This window comes from Heliangelus exortis, chromosome 3, assembly GCF_036169615.1.
Source record: "Heliangelus exortis chromosome 3, bHelExo1.hap1, whole genome shotgun sequence".
Taxonomy (NCBI): domain Eukaryota; kingdom Metazoa; phylum Chordata; class Aves; order Apodiformes; family Trochilidae; genus Heliangelus; species Heliangelus exortis.
The window spans coordinates 89488135-89515371 of NC_092424.1; the positions used below are offsets into that span (position 1 = coordinate 89488135).

A 27237-nucleotide genomic window follows, 5' to 3' on the forward strand; every position below is an offset into this window, starting at 1 on the left:
CCAAGAATCAGTTGTTTAAAGGACATCCTGAACTGTAAGGGACATCAGGATTGCCAAGACTTCTGTGTTCAGACTCTCATATGGAAATATTTTCATACTCAGACTCATCCTTTTCATTTCTATCTTTTTTTTTTTTTTTTTATTTTAATACTTCTGTTAAATTGGGGCACTAGAACAGTATTCAGTATTGAAGGTGGAGCAATAGTACAGGTTTTGCAGTTTCATTTCTCTTCCTTTCTTAAAAATACCTAACAGAGAATGTTCTCTTCATTGATATTAGATACTGAACAAAATCCCTCTGTAGAATGGAATAACATTATCTAGTCTTTCACAGTGTGCACAGACAGAGCTGTTTGTTATCATTGGAGCATTTTCATTATTTTTCAACTCATTTTCTGGAACACTTATGGATAGTTGAACAGAACACTTGCCTAAATGGTTCTTGTGGGATTATTCTAACAACTTCCCTACAATAAATGCCTATTTCCTAACTTTCATAATGTGCAACTGAATTTTACCTCCAACTGCTACCTTGTTAAGGAAAAGGGCAGCAATGCTGATTTTTATTCAGTAGCAGTGTATTCAGAGCACCTATCTTACTGAAGTCCCTCTCTAGTTTATGAATATGAAAGAAGCTTAAGCTGGATATAACTATCAGATTTCCTTCACCCTCATGCAGCACTGCCAGTCCAGCACTTCTGTGTCTGACGAGTATTACTGTGGAAAACTGGCATTTGTAGATTTCATAGGAAGCAACTGAACAGTTTACATGACCAAAGTCTGGTGTTAAAGACCAAAATCATGCCTAAATCTTGAATGTTTAAGTTTGTCTGCAGCTATGAACTAAATGCGTAAGTGACACAGTAAGATCTGGAGAGGCTTGGAAATCTCTTTTTGTGGGTACCTGCAATAGCAATTAGGCACTGTGGTAATGACTGTGCATCAGTGGATTTGTTCTGGGGGTTGGTAGGTGAAGCATTCTTCATCAAATGGGTGGTTAAGCAAGTAGATACCTTTAAGTGTGCCCTTAGAGCTTTTCTTGTGAAACTGGGATTAAATATACAAATACATGGATTCCCAAAGTGAAGTTTCAGTTTACTTCATAGTCAAAGGTAAGTGTACACACTAAGCCATTTATGGTTTAGAAATAAAAGGTTTTAATTCTCCTTTTACAGGCAGTAGTTTAGTCATGAATTTTTTCCTTCCAGAATTTTCTCTATGGCAAGAATACTCCTTTTACTGTTTCCGTCAGGAAAAAAAAACAAACTCTTCTTAGTACTTGACTACTGTACAACTAGAATACATATTTCCATTCAATGGTGTAGTGCATAGCAATAGAATTCATTCAGAACCTTAAGAACTTTGAAACATGTCTTTTCATATAAGTCTATACTTAAGGACAGAATGTCCTTTGCCATACTTAGGATATAAATATTCTGTCATATTTATGACAGAAAAAGCTGCATTCTCATAGGATCAATAATAGCAACCTTAATGATAGAAAAGTAAGAAAAAAGGATATAGTTACTTATACCTTTTTATATATTTTAAATAACAAGTATTTTTTATTAAACGCAGCTTTTGGAAACACTGTTTACATTTTAAAGATATCAAGATGAATTTTTTCTGAATAATAAAAATTGTAGATACCTAAATATCCTACTATTACTGTCAGTATATATCTTAGCATAAATTATCAGAAATCTTGGAAAGAAGGTTATATGTATTTGTCGTCAGCTAGGTTGCTGAATTACCTACAATTTAGTAGAGCTTTCTAGTGTCACTCTTCACCTTCTCTGTCTCTAAAAAAATGTATTAAAAATTATAAAAACCAACATAACTTGGCTCCAAACATGATGAATTAACTACAACTAGAAATATGATATGGAACTGGTAAAGTTATTTCAGAAAAGTAAGGATAATAGCAGAGGAAAGAGTAAATTTTCCTCCAACCAGTGTACACAAAGCTGTGTCTGCTTTGCTCAAATAATCTTTTTCTCTTGTGCCACAGGCTTGCTGCTTTATTTTTGACACAGCAAGCTCCTACAGTTCTTACAGTGTCATCAGACATTGTAAAATCTCTCTAGTCTTTGTTTTTTAAAATCCCTAAATAATTACATTTATCCTTTTCGATGTTTTTACTTGTCAGCAGCCTGGTATAGTTGAACAAACCCCTGCATCATAGTGATGAAGCCCAACTTACTTTGTTACTTGGATGCAACAAATAGGTAAATATCCTCTCCTAAATAAAACATGACCTTTTATACTCTCATTAATTAAAGCAAAGGCTTTTTGCTGCATCTGCCTGCACCCTGCATGCAGTGGTCCCTAACTGTGATTTCAAGTTTTAAGATAAAAATAATTTTTTTCCAAAGCATACTTAGGTTTGGTAAATGTGTTTTTCTTTTTCTCCATTAGCTTTGCAAACTTCCAATTCATTGGATATATTAATTGAATGTCTTGGGCACGTTTAGTTACAGCAGCAGTTGTCTAAAGCCCAGGTGATTCTGTTTTACCTTTTCTTAGATTTGTACAAGCGTGGGAATGTTTGTAGCTTTGTGAAATCTCTGTCTGCACTACCAGCTTTCTTGTGGGTAATTTATATATGGATCAGCAGTTGGTCTCACTTTTAACCTCAGTTGTGGCACATAACACTTTAATTTGTTAACCATTCTCCTAAGCATTTATTTTCTTGTTCATCTAATGTATACCCCAGGTCTTCAGGCTATTCTGACAGTGATTCAATGGTTGTATTATCATCACATGCTTCTACTGATTTGTCTTTGCTTTGCTTCTTACCTATCTAAACACAAATATGATCTAGGTACAGCTTAGTACCTCTTTACCATTTAGATATTGTTATATTTCACTATGAAAAGCATCAGGACATAAAGCACCCTTGAACTGAAGGACCTGTTTGCCCATGGCAGTACTGAATGTATATAAATCTCTGCTCCATTTCACCAAAGTAACTACAAGAATTTTAATGATGCATCAAATATAGAAAAATGATTGTAGCAACCTGCATCTCCAAAATTTCCTCTGTTGTAAACAATGTTCTTTCTATATGCCTATATTTCATTGTCAGGAGTGTGTGGCCAGCTGCAGCTGTTGTACACCCATTTTCTTTGTGCTGCTGTGTGAGCTCTCCTAATGTACTCACAGTCATCATCTTCCTTTTAATTCTTCCTGGAATGTGAATAACTGCTTTAAAAACAACAGTCAAAGGATGACTAAGCTCTCCAAGCTGTGCTCTCTACTCTGATAAGAACTGTCCCATTCCACCTCATTCATTCTCAAATTGTTCCTCTATTTTTTTTGTTCTGTTTTTCCACTGATGGGACCTAAAACGTGAAAGTTTCTTAACCCCAAACCAAGTACCACCAATATTTATATCTATTCTGATATTCTTGTTGTCATATATAGTTCACTCATTACTTTTACTGCAGTGTTTCAGACAACATCTAGCATTTAGCATTTATGTCCAGATTAAAAATTAATAGGTTTCCATTTGTCAAACTGCACACTCATTACTTTTCTTCTGTAGCATTGTCCATTGATCTCATGAATAATGCCTCTGTAGCAGCAGCACTGTGATTAACATCTTTGCCTAGTCTCTGTGCTTTGCTTTTTATTTGCAAATTCTTGTGAGATATGAAATCCACCACAATTGTCATATTGTTCTTGGAGTACTTGTTCCTTTTCATAGCTGTATTTGTTATATTACAGGAAGTTCTATGTATTGTACTGGTGAAACTTATATCTGAGAATTTCACAGTTCCTGCTGCAGATTTCTCTTATTATTTTTAGATCTTCAGTTATTTCAGTTTTGTGAGGACACTTTTTATTAATCAGACTGGATTGTGTAATTTTGTTTGTTATTCAAAATACATTTGTTCTTTCAAGTTCTTTCCAGTAGTTTTATTCAAGCGTTTATTCAAGGTTCTAGACAGAAATCAGTTCTCTGTCAACACACACCGTATTAAAATGGTAAGGCTGATTTCTCAGACAGAGTTAGTTTATCTTTTTTTCTTGGTCTTTATGCTATCACTCAGGTGCTTCACTTTTGCAGGGGTTGGTAATCCTCAAATTTCTGCTACAGAAATATATATTTTCCTGTATATATTTTTCCTGTTTTGGTCAACTAGACATGGTAAAAACCAGCAGGTGTATCAAAATATCTGTTCTCTTTTATTAGGAAGTGGGTTATGGAGTCATGTGTCAGTTAAAGGGGAGGTAGACTTGAGCACTATGTAACAGACACATCATGAGGCAGCCGATGAGGACAAAGGAAGCCTGAAGCAAACACTGTGAGGAAAGCTTGGCTTGGGTTTGGAATATAGTGCTATCAGCTTCAAGAGACGAAGGGAAGTGACATGCAGAAGGCAGTGGAAGAGGGTCAGGACAAGGTGACAACTGTCTTGGAGGGTGGGGTGTGTTTCCTCTGCTGTGCTGAATCTGCAGAGGATTTAAACATCATCACTGTTCAGTAAATAAGAAACGTATGATTATTGTGGGCAAAAGTACTAAGAGAGCTTTCTATTGCTGATCCAGAAAACCATGGAATCTTTTCCATTTATTTTATAAATGAGAACTGATCTCGTACCAGGTTTGTTGTGGGGTTTTTTGGTTTGTTTCTTTTGTTTGTTTTGTTTTTTTCCCTAAGATCCAGTGCCTAAGACTAATAGTTTTGATTGTTTTCAGGGCAGCTGCCTATAGTAAATCCAGCAGGCTTCCAATGCATGTTGTATTTCACTGTGAGTTGGTTCATGTCTACATGAATAGGCTTAAGCAGCTACAATTTCAGTCTTAGGGCTGTGGGTGAACTATTGGGTTGCTGGGTAGACCCTGACCAGGGCTGTGCAACCTGAACAGGGTGTGGAAAACTGCTGGACATGGTGTGGGAAAGTGTTGAGCATAAAAGGCTGGGATAATCTGACAGAAGTTACAGCCAGCACCATGGGCAATGGCTGGACCTCACAGGTGGTTAAGGCAGAATTAACTGAGAAACAGCCAAAGCCCACAGGTAAATGGTCTGGTGCACTGGACACTGTTAGTGGTGCAGAGTCTTGCAAGGCCAACAGTACCCAGATAACCTTACAAATAACACCAAATAAAATAGACCTGTGATAATGTCACTCAGCCTTCATGTAACAGATGCTAGAAAGGCTCATATATGTCTCTCTTCCATCTTGGTCCGTACCCACTACATGGGTGTTTATTCATTGGTGTTTTAGTTAGAATTGGAGGCACAGTTTAGAAGACAGACTCCTGATTGTTCCCAAGGACTGGACCATTACTTACAGTAATCAGAGACAATGGGGCATGAACTGGACTCCTCTCCTATGAAACTAAACCAAGGTTGGGCTCTCAGGGGCTCACTGACTTCGAACTGGAAATAATTTTGTGCAACCAGGCTACAATACGCATAGAGCAAAACCCACCAAAATGCTAGAGAAGGGGTAGTGCTGTCATGATAAATAGTGTGGTTGTTGGGTCCATAGCACAGACTGTTTTGCTGTGCAGCTGGATTGTGCTGCTTGCCCATGAAGACTTGCAAACTTGTCCAGCTTCACATGCTCCTGGGAGAGCCCAATCATCCATAGTGCACTTGGAAAGCTGTATTACCTGCCAGTAGATGTAACCTTCCATGTAGGCTAGTGTCTCCTCAACAGTGTGAGTTATATCTGTTGTTTTGCTTGTTAGATGACTGATACCTGACACATGATTAAATGTAAGGCTACATTTGGTCCTAAAATACTCAGTTATATTCATTGTCTTTGGGAGAGTAAAGATGCAGTGCTCACATGCTATGTGAATTCCTATTGTTCCATATTTTTCCTGAAGAGATTTAAGTTCCTCTCTGTCAACACACACTGCTGCCATAAAATAAGAACTTTCTGATGTTTTACCCCTTGTGAAAATTCAGTCTCTAGCCCCATACACTCCACCAAGAAAAATCATCATTAGTTACCTTCAGAAGGAAATGTTGAGGATCTCACAGCCCTAGCCTGCTGTTTCTATCTTCTGTAGAAATGACTGCTGAGTAGTGACAGAAAGCATTTGCTGAACCTAGGAACAAGTTTTGAAAATTGCGTGTTTTGAGAATTCCTGAACTGTTTCAGAAAATGAAAAAGAAACATTGTTACCACCATATACTAAACCTTCTGTAAAACAGGTTTGCATTATAAAATCATCTTACTGTGCAAAGTCCTCATCAAAATAATGAGCCAAATATTATTTTAGCATTTGAAAAAAAAGAACAAATTTATATGTTTTGCAAAGTTTGTTGGCAGACCTCTCCTGAAAAACAACATTGGAGCTGTTTCTTTTTTCTTTCTTTTCTTTTTTTTTTTTTTTTTTTAAATCTTAAAAAAGCAATATGAAAGAAACTTCCAGCAATTACTAGGATGATGCTTTATAACTGTTAAAACTTAATTATATAGAAATACTTCATGTTAAATCATTCAAGAAGATGCAATCAAATGGGTTTTTTTCCCAGAAACCTGAAAAGCACTGGAACATCTCAAGACAGACTGTTACATTATGCTGTGGTTCATATGGACATTTCGAAGAAATTTCAGTGATAAGTTAAATGTCAAAGATACTTCATGTATGAAAAGATAGAAATATGCTACCATCTGTGCTGCTTATCTTAGTTTTTAGGTTTTAGTTGAGAACAACTATGTCAATTTCCTACTTTTAAAAATAAAATAACGGATCATATTTATTAACTTAGGATTTTATTATTATCTGCAAAATGTTGACTTAACACGGATTCAGATCTAGGGCTTGGGAGCTAAAGCATGAAACCATTGAGTATTCTGTAAAAAAGCAGAAAGTTCTTGGGACTGTGTCATTTGCTGTAGGTAGAAAGAGCTGTATGTGTTTTCTTTGAAGAATAACATTGTGCACATATTTTGGTGTCAAGAATGGTGTCAATTAGGTAAGGCTGAAATATGTGAAGTTAACGAACAAGTAAATAAATTAGGTAAATAAGAACTGTAATGTACTGTTAAAAATTTTATCTTAGATATCTAAATTTTCATAAAGTATTGTTTTTGTCCCTACTAAAAAGCTGTAACTTTTTAGCCAATTTCAAGCAAATTAGTTTGCTTCTTTTTCTGTGATTCTGTTTTCCATCTGTGAAATGCAGATATACATGCTTATTTTCTTCAAAATTATATTTCTCAAAATATTTTTGCAGATTAAGTTTTCAACTCATCGTATCTTCAGCATTACTTATTGCTATCTTGTGTAGTAATGACATAAATTTTTCATTATGTTGTCATAACCAGTGCCATTAACATGATCACTATTACAGATCTTTGCTTTTTTTGCAGGGGTAACCACAACATAAAGTAGGATTGCTATGCTTATTTTATAGCTGCAAACATTGGGACCCAAATATTGTCAAGATAAATCTAGTTGAGATGAATCTCCATCTTCACCAATGGTTGCATAGGTACCATATACTAGAACTTGGACTGAAATTCAAATGTCATGATGTCATGTCTCAAATAGAAGTACTAGGGCATACTTCCCTTTAGTGACACTAAAATGTACAGCCTGCAGATATTCATTAAATAGCTGAAAGACTTTAATAAGTAAGAGAATTCATTAAGGTGCTCAAAAATGGTTAAATGGATCCTTTTTTTTTTTTTTTTTTTTGTGAACAGCTAGACTCAGATAGATTAATGCAGCTATTCCATTACAAATTTAATATTTCAATACTTGCTTCTAGAGTATTTAGCATTTTTTCACTGTGCTGATTAGAATCTGTGGCAGATGATAATTATGCTGGTTTTATCATTCAAACTCTCAAAATTGGTTTTTAAATCTTTAAGTACTAGACTTCTATTTCTCAAAGGGTTTAAAAATCTGCTTACATTATATCCTTTTGTCATGTTTTCTGTAAATGCTGAATCAATGCAAAATTGGTTCTAAAAAAACCCCTAAAACAACACCTTTTTTTTTGTTTTTTTCTTTAATAGGAGGAAGAACTAAGAAAAAGTGGCGAAGCCAAATATGCACACTTGAGTGATGAGCTTCACGTATTAATTGAAGTCTTTGCTCCTCCTGGGGAGGCATATTCTCGTATGAGTCATGCCTTGGAAGAAATTAAAAAATTCCTCGTTCCTGTAAGTGACTTGCAGCATTCTTCTGTTGCTGGTTATGACTTTGCTGCATTGAATTTGTGCCTTCTTTAAGTACCTTTAGCTAAAGGGCAGGGGGGGAAGGTTCTATTGAACATTCATCTTTCATTCCCTCATTGCAGGGAGATGGTAAACAAGCCATTAATTGTCACAGTTGATCCCTTAAAATGTTTTCTAGATATTATTTCCATGTGTCATTGCTTTTTGCTCTCCTTTCTTGGTTTTTGGAGGGAGGGATGGACTTGCTTTTTTCTTCTGGCTTCAGACATCAGTCAACAGGATGTGAATAACTTTTAAAGATTTTTCCATAGTTAAATGTCTGAAAACATTTTTATATATGTAATGATTTATGTAAATATCTTACTAATGAGGTTAATGAATTTCTTGTGGAGCAAATGGCATGAGGAAAACATTCCTCAGACATTTCTGTTCAGGCAGTTCATCTTGACTCACACCATAGCTTAGCAATATTTAATCAGGTAAGAGAGCACAAGAGTATATTCTAAATCTGGGATCCATCTCAGTTTGATTTATACGGAATACATAATTTTCTAAAATATTTTTTTGTTTTTCTCTATTGCTGTCCCATCAAACTCTCTGGAATTTTTTTTTCCACCTTTATCCAGTATTCCATTATATTTTATACTCAAAATTTGTCCCCGAATTCAAGCATATCCATATTAAATATGGATATTTAATAGTGAAAAGTGAAGCTCAGATAAGAGATGTTCAGTGAGGCATACATATATGTGCATGGCAGAATTTACACATTTTATTTGGTGGGGTTTCTTGACGGGGAAGAGGAAATACATTACAAGAACAATATTTAAGTGTTTAATATCTTCAAATTTTTTAAAGCAACTAAACATATTTTTTTTAAGAATTAAAAGTAAGTAACTTAAATTTGTTGAAAATAAACAGCTGGATGTTTGCTTTAAATAATAAAGTTTCTTGGCACCAAGTGAGTGCCCATAAATTAGCTTCATTTAAATAAATTGATTGTCTTTCTGGTTCTCCCTTTCCATCCTCTTATTGTGCTTCTAATTTGGAAACACTGATAATAAAATATTTTTTGAAATTCTGGGAAATAACCATGAGAAAAGAATATATTTTTTTAATTATTTCTGACCTAGTGTGGAACATACAATATGAAGGACAAATTAGGCCAGTGTCATAATCCTGGCAGCATAACATGAAATGACATTTTGGCTGCAACTTAACGGTGAAGATCTGCCAAACCATGACACTGAAAGAAAATATCTCCTTAAGTAACACATTCCTGAAAAGTCTGCAGTGCTGTAGGTAAAAATAGTAACAGGGCCAATTGCAAAGACTTTCATGCTCTGTCCTTTGGATAACCCTATTTCCAGTTGTTCTTGACTTTGCCAAACTTTACTTTGTTTCTGTAAGAGGTTCCTATTTAAAAGTTTCTTTGTAGTTCCCCTTCATCCTGGAAGAGAGCTCCTGCATTGCAGCATGATGCTGTGATGATGGCACTTGTTCCTTTGCCCCCTGGATTTTTAACATCCATTGCATGTTGTGTCCAGCCTGAAAAAATCTTTTCTGGATGAATCAGGGAAACAGAGCAGTGTGGGATGAGTTTGTGTTAAAATCTGTGGCGTGTTGCTGTTGTAAATATTCAGAAACTGCACAAACATATATTTTGTGTGACGTGTTATTTTACTGATAAGGATTGCATGACTTTTCTAAAGAAATATAATAGTTACACTGGAGGGAATATAAAAATAGTTCTTTGTTACAAGGTTTTTAACTTGGTTGGCAGCACCTATAATCACTCCAGACAAGTAACAATTGCACTTTAAGACTTGTTTGTTAGTTTTATTTCCTCTGCTTCATTTCATATTTACAATAGTTTACAAAACAATTTTTAACTGGTTGGTTAAAACCTGTGTCAAGGGGTTTCTACTCAAAAAACTTGCTCTGGATAATTTCCTTTTTTGTTCCCTATTTTACAGCATCTCTTGAATTTGTTTTATGATGTTTTGTTGTTTGTAAGACCTAATTTATTGCAGCACTGAATACTAGAATTGCATGACAAGGAGGCAAGCAGTAGAATCTAACAGTTTTATTTATACCATATCAAGGATGTAATAAACTATACAAATGAGTTTTCACATTGCTTATGAATTTTTGGAAGTTTATGTGAAATATTGCCCTCAGAAATAATGATTGTGTCAGTAAGGTGGAAGAATGTTTTTATACTTTATCCGTAGGTTTTAATGTAACTAAATTTTAAGCTAAATGCCTTAAAAATGTAATAGAAGAGACAAAATTAGTATAGGACTGAGAAAAAGAATTGAACATTTATTAGCTGAAGCAAAGTTTTAATGAAGAAATACTTTGAATTTAAATGTGACTGCTTAATCTTCACCTTCAACCTTGCCTAAGTGTCAAATTTTAACCTCCAAGCTAGTGGTGGAAACTGCCCGCTGCTATTTGCACTGTCTGTTCCTCATGTTAACACATTTCAAAGATGCTGGCAGCTCAGCCTCAGGTGCTGCATCAGGATCCCTCCAAGAGGCATTTCAGTTATTGGTTGAACCCCCGATTTCTGCAGCCTCAGTAGTTTGCCAGCTGACAGGCTTTAAAAGCCAAGCTGCTTCCTTTACTCTCTTCTGCTTCCACTGTGCTGAGACACAGGCACAGGTTGCCCAGAGAAGCTGGGGATGCCCCATCCCTGGAAGTGTTCAAGGCCAGGCTGGATTGGGCTTTGAGCATCCTGGTCTGGTGGGAGGTGCTGTGCCTGTGCAGGGGGGTTGGGACTAGCTGATCTTAAGCTAAACCATTCTATGATATGGTGTATTTTGCACATGTCTTGAGGTCTGCCTAGGAGCTGCCATTGGGGCAATCCTAACTGGTGGATTATTTTGCAACGGACTTTACTAGATCTTTTGTGGGGTTTCTGCAAAACTTTGGCTTGCATGCAGGGGGGTCTTAAATCCAATTAGTAAATAGATATTGTCATGCATTTTATTTTGGTGTTAATTTGAATGTGGTAAAAATTTGACAGCTCAGAAGACTCATGATGAATAGGATTGCTACCTTAGAGTTTTGAAACACAACTGCCTGGTCTATTTGATTTTTTCTCAACCCAGTAAAAATAACAAAAATGTGCTCCCACAAGTCAAGGTTTTAGGGTAAAGATTGTGTTTGGAACTAATACTGACATAATGTAGGTTATCCAGTATTAGGTATTTGGAAAGTACAAATAGTAGGGATGCTTAGAGGAAGGATGTGTGTTTTGCAGATTCACCTCTATGGCCAACACTTTCAATAAATTCCATAGCTATCTGACTGGCAGGTACTTCTGACCCCAGACTGCCAGGGACTAAGGTCTGGTTAAGGAACATAAAGCTGATGTTAAGTCTCAGTGCCTCAGAGTGGGTTGCAGGGTCACTGAACTAGAAGGAAAGATTTTAAAATGGCCAGTACTGGGGGGAAATATCTTAAAAGCTTTTCAAGCTCTGGTGATTTTTAAAAGTTTATAGCTAGATCTTGTGAAACTTTCTTCGTTATTAATTAATAATGACATATAACATCATTCTGATCAGATATGGCCATATCATTGTGATTTACATCCAAACATAAAAATGTATTTTCTGAACAAACTATTTTTTCCATATACTAAAGTGTTGTTCCATTTTTAGGAGTTCTGTGCTTCCTAACACATGCAAAATCTTTTTCCAGTAGCCATTTTTATCCCTTTAAGCAGAGCTTTTTTATTTAACATTAGCATCCCTTGGGACAAGGAGGGAAGCAGATACTGATCATACATTTTATGTGAGTGCTCTGTAATAGGGAGCTATTATGTAGAGGGCAGGTTGCAGCTGGAGTGACACAATGGCTTTGAAAAGATTGTTTACAACTGTTCGGTCAGATGATCAGAAATTGAACCAATTACCACTTTTAAGAGCTGCTGTTCAGCTCATTTACATACATTTTCCTAGCCACTTGTATCTGCCTTAAATTGAGGCATATTGGCACCACTTAAAGGCTGGGAATAAACAGATAGTCATTATGTGCACTCTAGTTGATGGACGATCGTTGATGATCATCTGTGTTTATTCTGGTGTTTTCTGAAGGTGGTGATCAGATCAGATCAGATTCCTTCATTAGGAATTAGTGTCATGAGGCAGTAGGTGAATGCAGGTTTTTATGTTGTTGTGAATTCAGTCTACAGTGTTTTACAGACTATCTTGTAGATGCCCAAGCCTCTTTTTTTTTAATGGTTTACTTCAATCTCATTATCTCACCTTGCTTGATACTCTGGTTAAAATAATTTTCTTACCAGTCTTTTAAGAAGAATAAGCATTCTCACTGATATAGCTTCCAGCAGCAGCTCTTCAGGCTGAGGAAACAGATTATCGAGGAAAAAGAGCCTTTCAATTAAATAAAAAGTTACTAGTTTCATAATGGAGATTATTCATACCAGAAGTATGTATAAAAAAAAATTCAGGTTTAGAGGGGACTGAAAGCAAACTTTGATACCAGTTTGTTTCCAGTGGGAACAAATAAATAATTAAACAATTAAAAATAATCTTAAAGTAGATTTTAATCCCTTGAAGGTCTTTCTCTAGTGATCTGTCATGCCTTGTAGTGCTGACTGTATTGCAGTTCATGCAACACAAAATAACACAGTCCTGACTGTCTTATAACAAGTATATGTAGGTATATGACATATGTATTGCTCATTTTTATTATCCATATGAATTTCTTCTGTATATATTTTCTATTTTCTTTCTGTGTATGATTTCTTCTCTATATTTCACGTGTAACGTTTAATCTCTATTTACATACCATATCATGCTACATAGGCACTATATTTCTGGGGAGATTTTCATTGGGATTTTATCCTCTTTTAAGGAACCTCAACAGGCAAAATATTTCCCTAACTGATGGTAAGCAGCAACATAGCTTCATCACTAAAAGGGATGGTTTTTATAGCTGTCAGAGTAAATAATTTGTACTTGCACATTCTACAAAGATACTTGAAGTAATCAATTATTTGTACCGTAATTATTTTTTAACTGTGATAAGGAAATTATTTGAGCAGCTGTTTAAGTTGTGCTGGATTCTCTTTTTCCCATTCTGAACATCTCTAGCAATTTTACACACAAGTTTTGATAATGAAGGAAAAAAATGCAGAGATTCTGTCAAGGCCTAAATGTCATAGTGCTTTACCTCTTCACAGCTTTTTTTCCTAAACACTACTTATCAAATCAGATTATAATAAATATGTTCAAACACAAGTGTACTCAAGAGGGTTATCATAACTTGTAGAGAGTAGATCTTGACTTTTAAATACTCTAGAGTTTTTCTTAGGCATGATATTGGCCAGCTGAGCAGCAGCATTTGTGTAGCTTAAATCATTCAAGTTTGGCAAACCTGAAAGTGCAAGTTTGGGGATGGAGGTGTACATTGAAACGACCTTTTTAATCAAAAAGTACTCTCCAGTATTTCTCAACTGACTGAATTTTATGTACTTACTCATACACAGTATAGACTTTTGTTCATTTCTTCTTTGAGCTTAAAAAGCAACACAAAGAGCACATGATTCTTCAAATGACTTCAAGTGGCTCGCTTGTTAGCATGCCAGGCCCACAAGTCTGAAAACAAATTTCCATGTGATTTTGTACAGAAGCAAGCATGCAAAGTGTATCTAAAATAACTTTTTCTGCAAAGAAATACTTTGTAATGATGAAAAAAACCCACACAGATTGCAAGATGTTATTATGTGTTTCCATCATTATACACTAGGGTTTTTTTTTCCCCAATAATAAAAGTGAGGAAAGAAAATGACAATATTGGAGTTATAAACATAATATTGAAAGCAAAGAGGTAAGAGTGGGGGTTTTTTGGCTCTTTCAGTGAACTGATGATTAGGTGGACTTGGTTTAGTCAGTTTACTTTTTCTCTGTTTCACTTATTTCAGCAAAATGCCAGTAGGGTTTTTAAGATTTAATTCATTTGTGGAGGTAAACACAAATTTAAAAATTCTTTTTCTTCTTTAATTCAAATCGAAAACCATACTGCAAATAATAGCCAGGCAGTGTATTAAGCTTGGGGTTTGTTTTGAGGGTTTTTTGGGATTTTTTTATTGTTGGTTTGGTTTCGGGGGGGGGTGGTGGTGTTTGTTTTGGGGTTTTTTTGTTTTGTTTTTTGGTTTTTTTGGGGTTTCACAGTTCAATTATGCTCTGTATGTAAAACAAAATTAAAACCCCAAAAGCCTGTTTCTCTTATAAGTACTAAATCAGCTGCTAACACTTCAGATGAGTGACCTGATCTGCATAGTTCAAAGCAGTGGATAATCTTGCACCAATCCTCACTCTTTTCTTGTGCAGAAGTGGAAGTAGCTCTGATTATCCATGACGAAACTCTGACTATCCTTGCCACACCTTTCTGTCTCTTCCTGAACTGCCCTCAGCTTCCTTAGCTTCCTTTTTCTCTTATTGGGGTGGGATGGCTTAGGTGGCACACAGTAGCCTCATCTCAGTAGTCAAGAAGCAGTCAACTAATGAAATGGATCTTCTGTTATTTTATGGTTTAATGTCATTTTTTTTCCTAGTACTGTCTACAATTCTTCCCATTTGAACTACTTCAGTGTTTTCTGAATGTTTTTAGATTTGATTGCCCCAAATAACTTTAAATGAAATGCTGTCACTTTGCTATGCAAATTTTTTAAGTGACTGTAGTGATTTTGCTGTGACCAGCCCGACTGAATAGCTGGAAAGGATTGCAACTTAGAAAAAAAATGAGAAAGGAATCTAACCATTTCTTTCATGTTTTAATTGCTTGGTAAAAATAAATCTGTCAATAAATCTGATTTCATATTCAATGAGTAAGGTTATTGAGAATATAGTGTTAGTGACACCTGATACTCCTGTGGACTCTCTCACTTGTTGACACAAGTGATAGGGCTTAAACTTTCTTAATAAGAAATGTTCCCTAGATAGGTGTGTCTGTATCTATTTTGTATAGGAATTGGTATATGAAACTTCTTTGTCTGTCAAAACTGATTTACTTATTAAATTTTAAAGATGGAGATTTCCATCTTGATATGAGAGTATTTACTTTCAGCATATTCCTCTCTCAACACAAGCTTCCTTTGTGTGAGCCTTACAGAAAGGCACAAGGGCTGCAGTGCTTAAAAATCTGTAGCCATTAAGCAGGTGAAGAGGCTTGCATGAGAGAGATGTCTCAAAGTGCACCTCCAGCCATCAGCCCCCCTATGCTAACACCCAAAAATGCTGAGAATTAGAATGCAGCTTAAATCCTGCCTCCCTACTATGTTCAGACACTTCACTTTGGAAACACGGTGGGAGACATACTTCAAGATAAAGTAAGCATGAAACTAGAAAAGGGTTTTAATAGGAGAGAAATAATTCTTTGGTATTGTCTGTATTATGTTGACTACAAAGGGAAACCATTGGTGACTTAGATTAAAACCAAATGAAACTCTCATAGGTACACTAGCCTGTTTTTAAAAGGAAGTGTATATAATCAGCATAATATTTCTGAAGAGCCATGTGATGACACTAGAGTCTTGTGATCCATTTTTCTCAGAGCTGACTGGAGATCTTATGGTGAAAGAAAAGTAAGGCAGGCAGTCTGGTACCCAGGGCTAGAAATGGGAGTAATTTGGGTATGATGGGGCAGAATGTTACCAGTGAACAAAGGCAGGAGCTCATTCAGAGGGAAAGGATGAGGGTGGATACAGAAGTCAGCAAAAGCATGCTCAGGAAGAAATATCTCATATTTCCTATTTAAACAGCTGTGAGTACAACTACTATCTACCTACTTGCTGATTTCTCTCTGCTGTTTGAAAACTCCTTGATGCATGCTATCTATTTTACACTTCTTACTAAGTAAGCACGAAAAAAAAAAAAAAAGGAACAAAACAGGAGCAAAATTTTCCTGACTTGTGAATGAGCCAGTCAGTAAAAATTCAGTTACAACGCTGTTGAAAATCAGAGTTTTGAGGAGCAGATTGGAGGGAGTGAGAAATATTTGGATGCAAGCAGTGTGACAATCTTGGCAAGGCTTGTGGCTATTTCTGATTAAGGTGCAAATTTATGTTTCTGTTTATAATGGATACTTACCACAGAGTTAGCCTGAACACTTGGCCTTCTTGTCCACTACAAGAAGGAACTGGAAAAAAATGGAAAGCCCTTATTTTTTAGAATTTTTCTTTTGATTGTTCCTTAACTTCTGTAAACTATGTTTAATTTCAAAAGTAAGGTATTAAGCAGTAGTTGACCCTGGACTCTAAATTAGGCTCCAAGATTAGGGTTAAATGAATAGACATAGATTGTCCAGGGTTAGTCAGTGGGTAACTGGCAGGGAAGCACAGGCTGGTGACTTTTAAACGATTGAAGGCTTCAAAAGGTCACGGCCAATTTGCAGAGAAAAAAAATTACTTTTAGATTGGCAGTTAATAGCATTGTTTTCACTATATGATTTACATGACTGTTATTTCTTAGGAAGGGATTAAATAATGCTTTATTGTAAAGGCGACCAACTTAAAAGTGATAGACAAAAGCAATGAAGAGGTGTAAAACAACAGTGGTTACAGCAAGTTCAGGAAACCAGAACTGTTATCTCAGAGGAGCTAGGAAAATCCCCTCAATGTCACAAAGGGTAGCCCCATGTGTAACATGGTGCTAAGTTACACAGTAAACAGCCACAATCTCTGCCCAATCATTATCCTTAGACTGATGGGTTGAAAACCACTGAAAGGAGCCAATGCTAAATTAAACAAACATTTTGCTCTGATTTTGATTGAGATTTCTGCCTATAAACACATCAGAAAGACAGATTGTGCCTTGAGTATTGGCTGATCTACACTTTTCTGTGTATCTTGCTTTGAAAAGCACTTAATGGATTTATGTCAGCCTGTAAAACAAAGTGCATCCAGGGTAGGAGCTTGCATACCAAACTGAAAGCAGGTGCAGTTAAAAACAGAGGTGATCTAAAGCTCTGGAAAATATTTGTGCCATGGGAATTGTGACAGTTTGCTTCACTATTGCATCTTCATTGTGGTACAGGGGATGATTCATGTCATGAAATAGTATGAATCCCTGATATGCTATTGCATACCTGCATGAGAATGTGCTTTTACCATCTCCATCTCTCTCCCAAACAGTGTGAACATGTTACAGTATGTTTAAAGAACTCTCTCTTTTAATTTGATTAATTAGAATTCACTCAGAGTCACAAATATTTTTTTCTGGTGGAATGCAGAATCCCATTTTGTAATGCAATCATGTATTTCAACATAATTTAAAAAATAATTTATCCTGTGTCACATTTCAAACTTAACAAGTATCTGGGTCATGTCCTCATTATTTCAATGGCAAACCAACAAAATCTAAATGTATTTCTTTATCAGCCAAGTTCTAGCCTGGTTTTATGTAAATTATTGTACCGAGGGGCCGTAGTCAAAAGCTATACAGTATATCAATTAAATCTTGACTTGTACTTTTTTAATCAGTTCTTATGTAGAAGTGTTCTTATTTAGCTTATGGCCAGCAGGAACAGAAAAAGTACATTCAGTTTGCCTATTTTATTACATGTTTTTTTAGTGTACGTATTGTGTTCCTCATAATGATATACATATATTGCTATGCTTACTAGAAAACATGTTACTATAATATAGTATTGTCTATTGTTTTATAATGTTAGGATGTTAGATTTCATCCAACTACCCTTATACCAAGACCACCAGATTTTGTTGTGCATCCTGCTCTCAGCAGCTCTTGTCTAGCTGCTCTCCATGACAAATCACAATCACAGGATCACCTCACTTGGAAAAGACCTCTAAAATTACTATGTCCGACTGTCAACATACCCCCTGAATAGAATATATGGATCAATACCTGTATCACCCACTAGAGCATGTCCTGAACTGCATCATCTACAAGGTTTTAAAATACCTTCAGGGATGGTGACTCCACCACCTCCCTGGGCATCGCCCTCCAATGCCCAACTAATGCTTTGCTACTGTTTGGCACCCACTTCAGATGAGGAAAACTACCTGAATAACCAGCTGAGGAGTTCTGTTTATGGAAAAATGTATCTTTCCAACCAATCTGATCAGAGACTGGTAAAAAGAAAGGGAGAGAGAATCACTCTTTTATACTAAAGCTGGCAGTTTTCCTTCTGTGTACAGAAATAATGTGTTCTATGGTGCACCTGAGAGGTTCCTTCTGCTGTCATAAACTGACTGACATTTGTCTCAAAGGGTGGCAGGTTTCTTGTGTCTCCCAAGTATTTCCATGGAAAATAGAAGGAAAGAATGCATCTTTCCAGTATCCTGTGGGGGTCAGAAAATTTCTTGACTCTTTTAAATGATTTATGTACGTCTTCTGTAGGCATGTATTGATGATCATGGTGGGAATAATTTAGGCAGTTCCCTGTCCCCAGAACTTGTGAAGAGGAAATCAAGAGAGAACTTTTAGATTCACAGACTCTGAACTTTTCAGTCCCAGACCACACAGAGCTGTACAAAATATATGTTTCAGAAAAACATAAAATCTTACTTGAAGTGCTACAGATGATCTGGAGTTCATCCTATTACTGCTAAGCTTCAGTTACCCTTACTGTTTACAATTATGTTTAGTTCCAAGGTTGTGGTTTTTTCCCCTAAATTAACTCTCCAGTCAGTAGTTCTGTATCTTTTCTGCATAAAAGCACCTCTTCATCTCTCCAGCACTGATTATCCCCTTAGGTCTCTGGAGAGAGAGTGCAGAAGAAATCAGATGTTTCCTCAAACTCGTTCTTCAATAAACAGAATACTTAACAGAATTGTTAAGTCTAATTTCATTAGGCTTTTTTTTTTTTTCCTCTTTGACTGCTGTCTCATTCCATGTCAGCTCTTGAATCCTGACCCTCTAGTTTTCTGATAGTAATTTGGCAATCACATTTTTACCATCCACTGTTTTACAAAGCCGTAAAAAAACCCAACATTTCCAAATAGTTATTAAGCAGATTTAATAGTGCTGACCCAATAAGTGATATCTGTGGGCAATTTCTCTCAAATAATAAGAGTAATAATAAGTATACCACAATACCAGTTTGCAAATCATTCAGTACAATCTCTGCTAATTCCATCTAAGATTTAAATCAAGACATTAGCTGATAAAAAGTTCATCTGAGGTGTTTGATTTGGAAATGATCACACACAGCACAAATACTCTCATGTCCTTACTCTTAGAATGATAGAACATTCATCCATATCATGTAGATATCCTCAGTTTTCATTGCAAATCCAGAAATGAAGCATGAGTTAAATGTCACAGTGTTTTCTTTAACAGTCTGTACGACTTCATATAGAAACACAAATCTTTTTCACTTCCTGGAGTGGAATTGAAGGAGGTAATCACACTGTACTTCTAAATGCCTGTTTATTGCCCTTAATCAGACTGATCACTCACCTTTCACTGATATCTTTTGCTTCAATTATCAGTCAGCTACCTTAAAAACACACTTGTCCACCCTTCTTACTACCATTTTATGTTATTTTTGTTCTGAAATAGTCATTTAACTCAAGTAGCATATTTTCAAGTGCTGCCCTTTTAATATCTGTAGCATTTGGGTTATGTGAGCAGCTTGCAGGATACTATTTAACAGCTCCCAACTTTCAATAACGTTTCTGGCTGCAGACTCACATTCCCAGACAGCTATGCCAAGAACCCAAGTTTCTGAAAAATAAGTCTTTTAAAATGTTGAAAGTACATAGCATTTCTGATACAAAATCACAGAAAACATCCCAGATAAATGTGTACCTGCACATCAACTAAGATGAGCTAAGATTGAACTCAGACTTTTTGTGCAATTACAACCTCATTTCAGTTGTGTGTTATGATACCAAGCAGATATCCAGAAGATGAAGTTGGTCCCATTCTACATTTTTTAATTCCAATGTAGTAAGAGAAGTTTAAGAACACTTTGTTTCCTGCACAAACAAAGTAGTCTGAAACATGTGCACACCTATACTCCATCCTTTGCCCTGTGGCTTTCTTCTCACAGCAAAGCATTTTCGTATTTTGGAGATCCATAACTTTGATTTATATTTAACAGTTTTGCTGGCACAATTCAGGAATGTCTAAGTATATAATCAAGGAAATTACATGTGTATGTATCAGCAGAAACAGTGCATTATAAAGTTGCCATTTACTCAGTCCTGGAAACCAAGTGATGAACATCTCTTGTTAGTGTGGCTTTATCAAGGTCCTGGGACTGCTTCAGCTGGGACTGCTTCTCCTCCTAGAAAGAAAAATTTGACTACAAGGTCTTTTCAGAAGCTCACTGATCATCTCTGTTGTGCTTACATAAATGTCCATTGGCGTCTTTTATTTTTTTGGGAGAAAAAAAAAAAAAAAAAAAAAAAAAAAAGAGGGGATTTAAAAAGCTTTTCAAATGAGTCTCTCTGAATTTTTGGTACAGTAGTTCTCACTTATGTTGATCCCAGGAAAATAGTAAGAAAATTATTCAACTTCAGGAGAATAATGCAATTTAAAGCTACCACCATGTAGTTGGTGGGAAATAATTGAAACTGGACAAGAAAGAGAACAGCTAAATTACATTTTGACCTAGGATCATAACAAAGTTTTTGTTGCAATTGTTTAGTGTGGAGTTCCACTGAGTACAAATTCCTGCAGTATCAGTGTTAATAGAGTGAGACCCTGGGATTTTATGTCTCAGGGAAATACAAGACTTGTTTTCTTTTGTGTTGGATCAGTACTGTGGGCTGTGTATAGCAGAAAAGGATTTCCAGGCTTAAGTGCATAAATAAGGGATAAAGGTGATTACACCATGTGCATGGAAAGATGTCATTGCACTGATAAACAGTCCAGAAGTCAGGGACCTATTAAAGTAGTTCCTTCATGTTTTTAAGAACACTCACAGTGCTCAGAGAAGCAGTCAGCTTTATAGAGAAAAAATCTGCAGATGGAGACAAGGGCCCCTGCAAGGCTTTAGCTATTTTAGGGCTGAGGTATTGTAGTGGAGAATTACTAGTTGAATTAAAATCAGAGAAGCAATTTATTTTCTCCAAGGTTAAGTTAGAAAAGATGGAGCCTGATATTGCCATAAAACGTTGATGTTAATAAAAAGCACTCTTCTTATCTCATTACTTTAGTAGGGCTTGCTTAGGTATATTCTCCTTTTGTAAAATTGCTAGTTACATTTATACACTGTAAGGCCATAAATGTAAATTAGTGAACAACTGAACAGTCTCTTTTCCAGTTAAAGAGCATGATTTTGAGATTATATCCTCAGGAGATTTCTGAGCATGCTGCTAATGACATTTCATTTTCATGAAGTTCATGTGACTGGGGTTGGGAACAGGCTCCTGTTTCCTTCCTTCCTGAAAAGGTCTTGGCAAAGAAATGGGGTAATTTGTAGGAAAGGCAGTATAAACCCCTCCCCACATAACACATACCCCCAGTTACACACTAGTCTGTATGATTTCTTTTTAAAATACTCAGAACTTGAACTGGCAGAGCCATTCAGTGGCATACCAATGCCCTAGTACAATGTGTAGGACTACACTTACCAAAGGGATGTAGCAAACATCTTCATGATGCCTGGCCAATATAGAATTGTCCAAATTATAAAAATGTCCCAAATAAGTTAATGTTGTAAAAATAATAGTTTCTTTCTTGTACAGGGATATTTGTGATTGTCAATATTTTAAAATTGTGTAGTGATAGCAGGTTATTAGGGAATAAGAGGTAATGATTGTCTTTTTAATTTGATTCTAACATTGTTAAATATTGAACAGTTACTCTTAATCATTATTTTCCCTAGTATGGTAAATACAAATTGCAGTGTCGTAATTTTCAGATACTTGGTGATTGCTTTACTGTTTGTCTTTCTGATTTCCCATTGTTAATTCATACACTCCAGGGAAGGATGGAGTTTATGCCAAAGCTTGCCTAAGTTACCATCAACTCTTTATCTTCTTTTCTAGTTGGCTTATTTTTTTATTTTTTTATTTTTTATTTCAAATGAAGCATGCTGCAATGATATCGTAAGAGAAAAAAAGTAATAAAAAATGAACTGTTTTACCTGTTTGCATAACGAAATGAGGCCAATGCAGCTGTAGCATTTCTGTGTCAGAAATTTGAAATCTAAAAATTTCAACCAAATTGGAGGAGTATAGGCCGTAGAGATGTTGTCTTCAAGCTATGTGAAAACCACTTCCCTGGTCAAGAGGAGCTTCAAAATAGTATCATTTTCATCAAGGAAGATCCAGTTTGTGCTTTTTTGCCTTCCCAAACAACATCATATAGCTGTGGTAAATCTGCCATGCTGTCTTAGTGAACCAAATAGTCAAGGCACTTGAGTTGCACTTAAAGTACAGCAGTGAGCTGGATAGGATGTGGGCTGATGGCCTGAGAGGGATCCAAAACTCTGGGGCCATGGATGTGAGAGTGCTCCCTTGGGGATCTCAGGTGGAAGTCAGCAATGCTGGACTTAGTTCAGGAAAACTTCATGGGGAGCAAAGGAAGCAAAGGCTGATATTACTTCTACAGGCAGGAAATAATGAAGGGCACTTATTATCTCAAGGTAAGATGACTGTGAATGGCATATGCAATTTTTTACCAGAAGTACAAGATTTATTTATTTTTCCCCTAATTTTTCAATATTAGAATACAGTAACTGAAAGAAACTCTGGTACTAGAATATTCCACCACTCAGGAAAAACAAAAAACTAGGTCATTCATTTCCTTACTCTGAGGTGAAACACATCTTGAAAAATTTAGCACTTCTAAGTTCCTTTCAAGTTTTTCAGTGATGACCTCTTGAAGAAAGTGAACTTTTGAGCAGTGCTTAATGTGTACATGGGGGCATTAAAACAATTTTTTTTTACTGATTTTGGATGGGCACAGGTCTCTGGTGAGGAAAGAAAGGCTGTTACTAGCTTCTAAGCCTCACAGACCACTTAACTGCCTGCAGGCATACCAATTAAGTGGAATTATCATCCCAATTAACCATTGTCCCTTGCCAGTCAAAACTCATTTGGTTTAATTCAGCTCCCTAGGAAAAGTCCCAATTAACCAGATTTCCTAATTATCTGTGTCCTGATTAAGTGAAGTGTACTAGTAGAGCGTGCATTAACGAAGGAACATTTTCATGTTGTTGCATAAATCATTTTCCAAAATTTTGGGTTGCCAGTAGTGTTCTCAGAAGATAAGTGTCCCAGTTTGGGGGTGTGTTCCATTAGCTACTGACATAGGTAATTTCAGCAGGATTTGCCAAGAAAGTGTTATTTGTAGGCAATGGCTCCAGATTTCATTCAGGTGTGATGAAGTCATGAATACTTCAGCTGGTGAAAGCTGCATCTTGATCTCAAAAGATCTTTGCAGACTCACTTGAGGTGAGATATAGGGTTAGGCCAGATTTTTTTGTCACAGGATGTGTCTGAAGAAGGATGGTCTTTTCCACATGATCCACATTCCAGTTATATTCAGTGCTTAGTCATTGCGTTGTTTGCTTCAAGGTACAATTTAATTTGTTGACAGAGGACTTCTCAGATACTCCCTGGATCTGTGACCTGCGAGTAAATGTGAAGGTGAGTTGCCTCCCAGTAATGTGTGACCCTGATACTTCACATCACATAAAAGAAACAAGATGATAGAAGCCTCTGGAAGGGGGGGAGAAGTACTTGAAGAGATTAAATTGATCAGATTATATTGTGAGTATGTTGCTTTTGTAACATTACGTAGCTCAGTCTACTAATTATAAGGATTTTCATCCAAGAACTTCATATATTGACTGTACTGGAACATTTGGGAAAGGAAATAGAGGTGAATCAATTACAGGTATAGAACAAAGTTCCTCTATGAATTTCTTCTAAATCAGGAATAAAAGAGCTGAATACAGTTCAGTATCCTGACATTTTCTGTGCCTTGTCATGACATCTTGCTTGATTTGCCTGAACTTTCCTGCACCATGGTGTCAAAAAAACCCAAGACTCTTTCTGAATCCTTGTGTAGCCACAGTTACTCTCATTGACTTGCTCAGGCTTAAAATCAAGCAAGCTTGCCTTTCAGTTCTGAACAGGTGATTGCAGCATGGGGGGAATTTATCACTGTCCTTGTTTTGGCAGAGGTATGACATAAATTTGCGAGCAGATGATAAAATATTCATAAATGGAGCTTTTCAGCAACACAGAAGTTTTCATTGTGACTATTTATAATCCCATATGTCATTCATTTGTCATTCACAAAACCCAAAATACTCTCAGGCCCTATCACATAAACCCACAACCACTTTGATTCTCAGATGGGTGTGATGGGTACCAGGAGACCTTGGCTGGTGTAAAGGAGTTCTTCTGGATGTCTGGGGAGCTCTGCTACTTTCAGCAACTCTAAATCTCCCAGTTTTTGAATTAAAATTTTTTTAATTACATTCTGACCGTGACCAAGATGAGTCAAGTCAGCACGAGGAGCACCAGATACAAGAATTAAGTCCCACACTTACCCAGGAGAAGACATCGATCCTGAAAGACTAAAAGTGTAGCATATAGCAAAGGGACATTATAATGCAAAAATGATAGACAAAACACTCAGGAAGTAAGCAGGCTCACAAAAAAGATAAAAGCCTGCTTTATCTTTTCTGGGTGCCTTAGGTATCTCTATTTATGTTTTAATCAGATAAAAGCCGTAGTGAAAGACGAAAGAAAATGTCAGTGGCTTGATTGCTTTCACAGTTTTTACCGCGGGTGATATTAAAAACATTAACAATAGATAGTGTCATAAGAGGTTTCTGATAACCTACAATTTTCTCCAATCAGCTGGGAATGAAAAAGCTTGAAAATGTTTCCCATGTGCAAAATTTCTCTGTCACAATGAAATTTTCATTTTCTTTCTTTTATGCTGTGACTTCTCTGTCAGACCCACTTGGGATGTATTGAGCAAGGCAATATTAAAAAATAATAATTCTCTAGAGTACTCCTTCAGCACTGTCACACAATTTGAAAATTGCTGAACTGCACTCTCGTCACTCTCTCCAAGCTGAGATGAAATATTTTCATTCACGTTTGTTCTTCAGGTTTCCCAGCTCTCCAGATTTACTTGAATTTTAAGTTCGCAAACTCTAGATAGCAAAATCTAAACTGTAAATCAGCACACTTCGATTAAGGATTATGAATTGTACATCTATCATCTTTAGAAGTGGAGTATCAATTCTCAACTGATATTTACCTTTTATTTTTTGAAGACTGGTGAAGCACAATAGGATTTATTTACTTTTCTGTTGTCTCGTTGTGTTTTTTAGTTATATTGATGACAATGATTAAAGGTATGAATACCAAAAGATAAAAATAGTGAAGCCAAAATTTCAGGGATTAACCTGCCTAAGATTATCTAGGTACTCCTATCCTCATGGGCATAATCTCTACAAAAAAACTGTGCAAGGAAATTTCTTTTAGCTGTAAACATTTAATTTATCTTTGAAAATTTTAAATTAAAAAAAAATATTTAAAACCACTTTCACTTTTTTAAATAAGGGGTTTTTTTGTGTGTGTTCAGGACCATTGCAAATATTATTATTATTTGTATAGGAAAATGTAGGGATGTGGATATTTTGTATTCTCTCTGCTACATTGGTTGTTAGAGCATGTCCATGTTGAAAAGTCCTGCCTCTTCCAAGCATTCTGGCTGCCAAGTTCTGTACTAATTGCAAAAACTCAAGGGAAATAGAAGAAAAGCCTTTGAAGAATAAAGCATAATGGTTGAAATGGAAACTTCTGAAGGCATAATAGAGGAGTACTAATGCTTAGAGGGAGCCTGCTAGAAACCTGGAGTTTTTCCTGATTTTAGTTACTTAGAATTTTTTCTTTTGAGTAATGCCATCAACAGAAAAACACTCAGCATGAAAACTAACATGCTAATTATAACTTTGTGGGATTTAGAGATGGAAGAGAGTGTTGCAGGTAATCTGAATCCCCCTGCCAATGATGGCTTGTTCTTGTGAAAACAATCTCTGTGCCTTGTAAAAGTAAAAAATAGTACGTGTAAAAAATAGTATGTGGAAAAATTAGAGACATTAAATTTCTTCTATTGTTTCTTGTTGTAGCTTGTGAACATATTGTTGCATTTAAGTAACAAAATAAATTCAATTTTAAAAATATTGCAGTGTTCAGTTACAAGCAGTACTGTTTTGAATTTTCTTTAGTATCTTGAAAGAAATAAGCTGGATTTTAGTAGTTATAAATGACTACTCCAAATTGTAGCAATTGATTATTATCTTACCTCATTTTTAATCTGCTGATACCTCGTGCCTCCACCTGGTCCTGTGACAAGTTCTAGAAATTCCCTCTCTGTTGTGTAAAATATTTTTTAACCTGTTTAAACCTTGCTTCTACTAGCACAATGGACTGCCCTCTGCTTCTTGGGTTGGGAAGGGTGGGCAGAAGGAAGAGAGAGATTTGTTGTATTACAAGTACTTAGTTTATCACAGTCAAATTATGTCATTATTTTTTAAACCTCATTCTTAACCCCTTCGATATTTATTGTGCCCAGTGCTGGGCTGCCCAGCACAAGAGAGAGGTGGGCATACTGGACAGAGACCAGCAAAGGGTCCTGATGCTGATCAAGGGACTGGAGTACTTCTCATATGAGCAGTACAAGGACAGAGGCTCTTTTCAGAGGTGCCCAGTGGCAGGACACAAAATGAAACACAGGAGGTTCCCTCTGAACCTCAGGAAACACTTTTTTTGCTGTGAGGCTGACTCAGCACTGGCACAGGTTTCTCAGAGAGGTTGCAGAGTATCTGTCCTTGGAGATATTCAGAAGCCACAGGGACAGCTGGGCAACTGGCTCTAGATGACCCTGGTTGAACAGCAGGCTTGGACCAGGTGACCTCTGGAGTTCTCTTCCATCTTCAACCATTCTGTGATTCTGTGAATATTCACCTCTAAACAGAAGAGTCCAGGTGACTGAAGTCTCACCTCAAAAGATAGCTGCTTCATCCCCTGGTTCATATTAGTTACCTTCCTTTGTTCCATCTATCCATTACATCCTCCATCGTATACTTATCCATCATTCATACA

At 36.3% G+C, this 27237-nt stretch overlaps 1 protein-coding gene across 1 annotated transcript in view; it reads left to right on the forward strand.

Moving 5' to 3' along the window:
• Positions 1 to 27237, forward strand: part of KHDRBS2 (KH RNA binding domain containing, signal transduction associated 2) — a 308580-nt gene that overhangs the window by 151929 nt on the left and 129414 nt on the right. The window contains exon 4 of the mRNA XM_071741655.1: positions 7995 to 8141. Within this exon, the coding sequence (XP_071597756.1) occupies positions 7995 to 8141 (147 nt within the window). The remainder of the gene's footprint in view (positions 1 to 7994; positions 8142 to 27237) is intronic.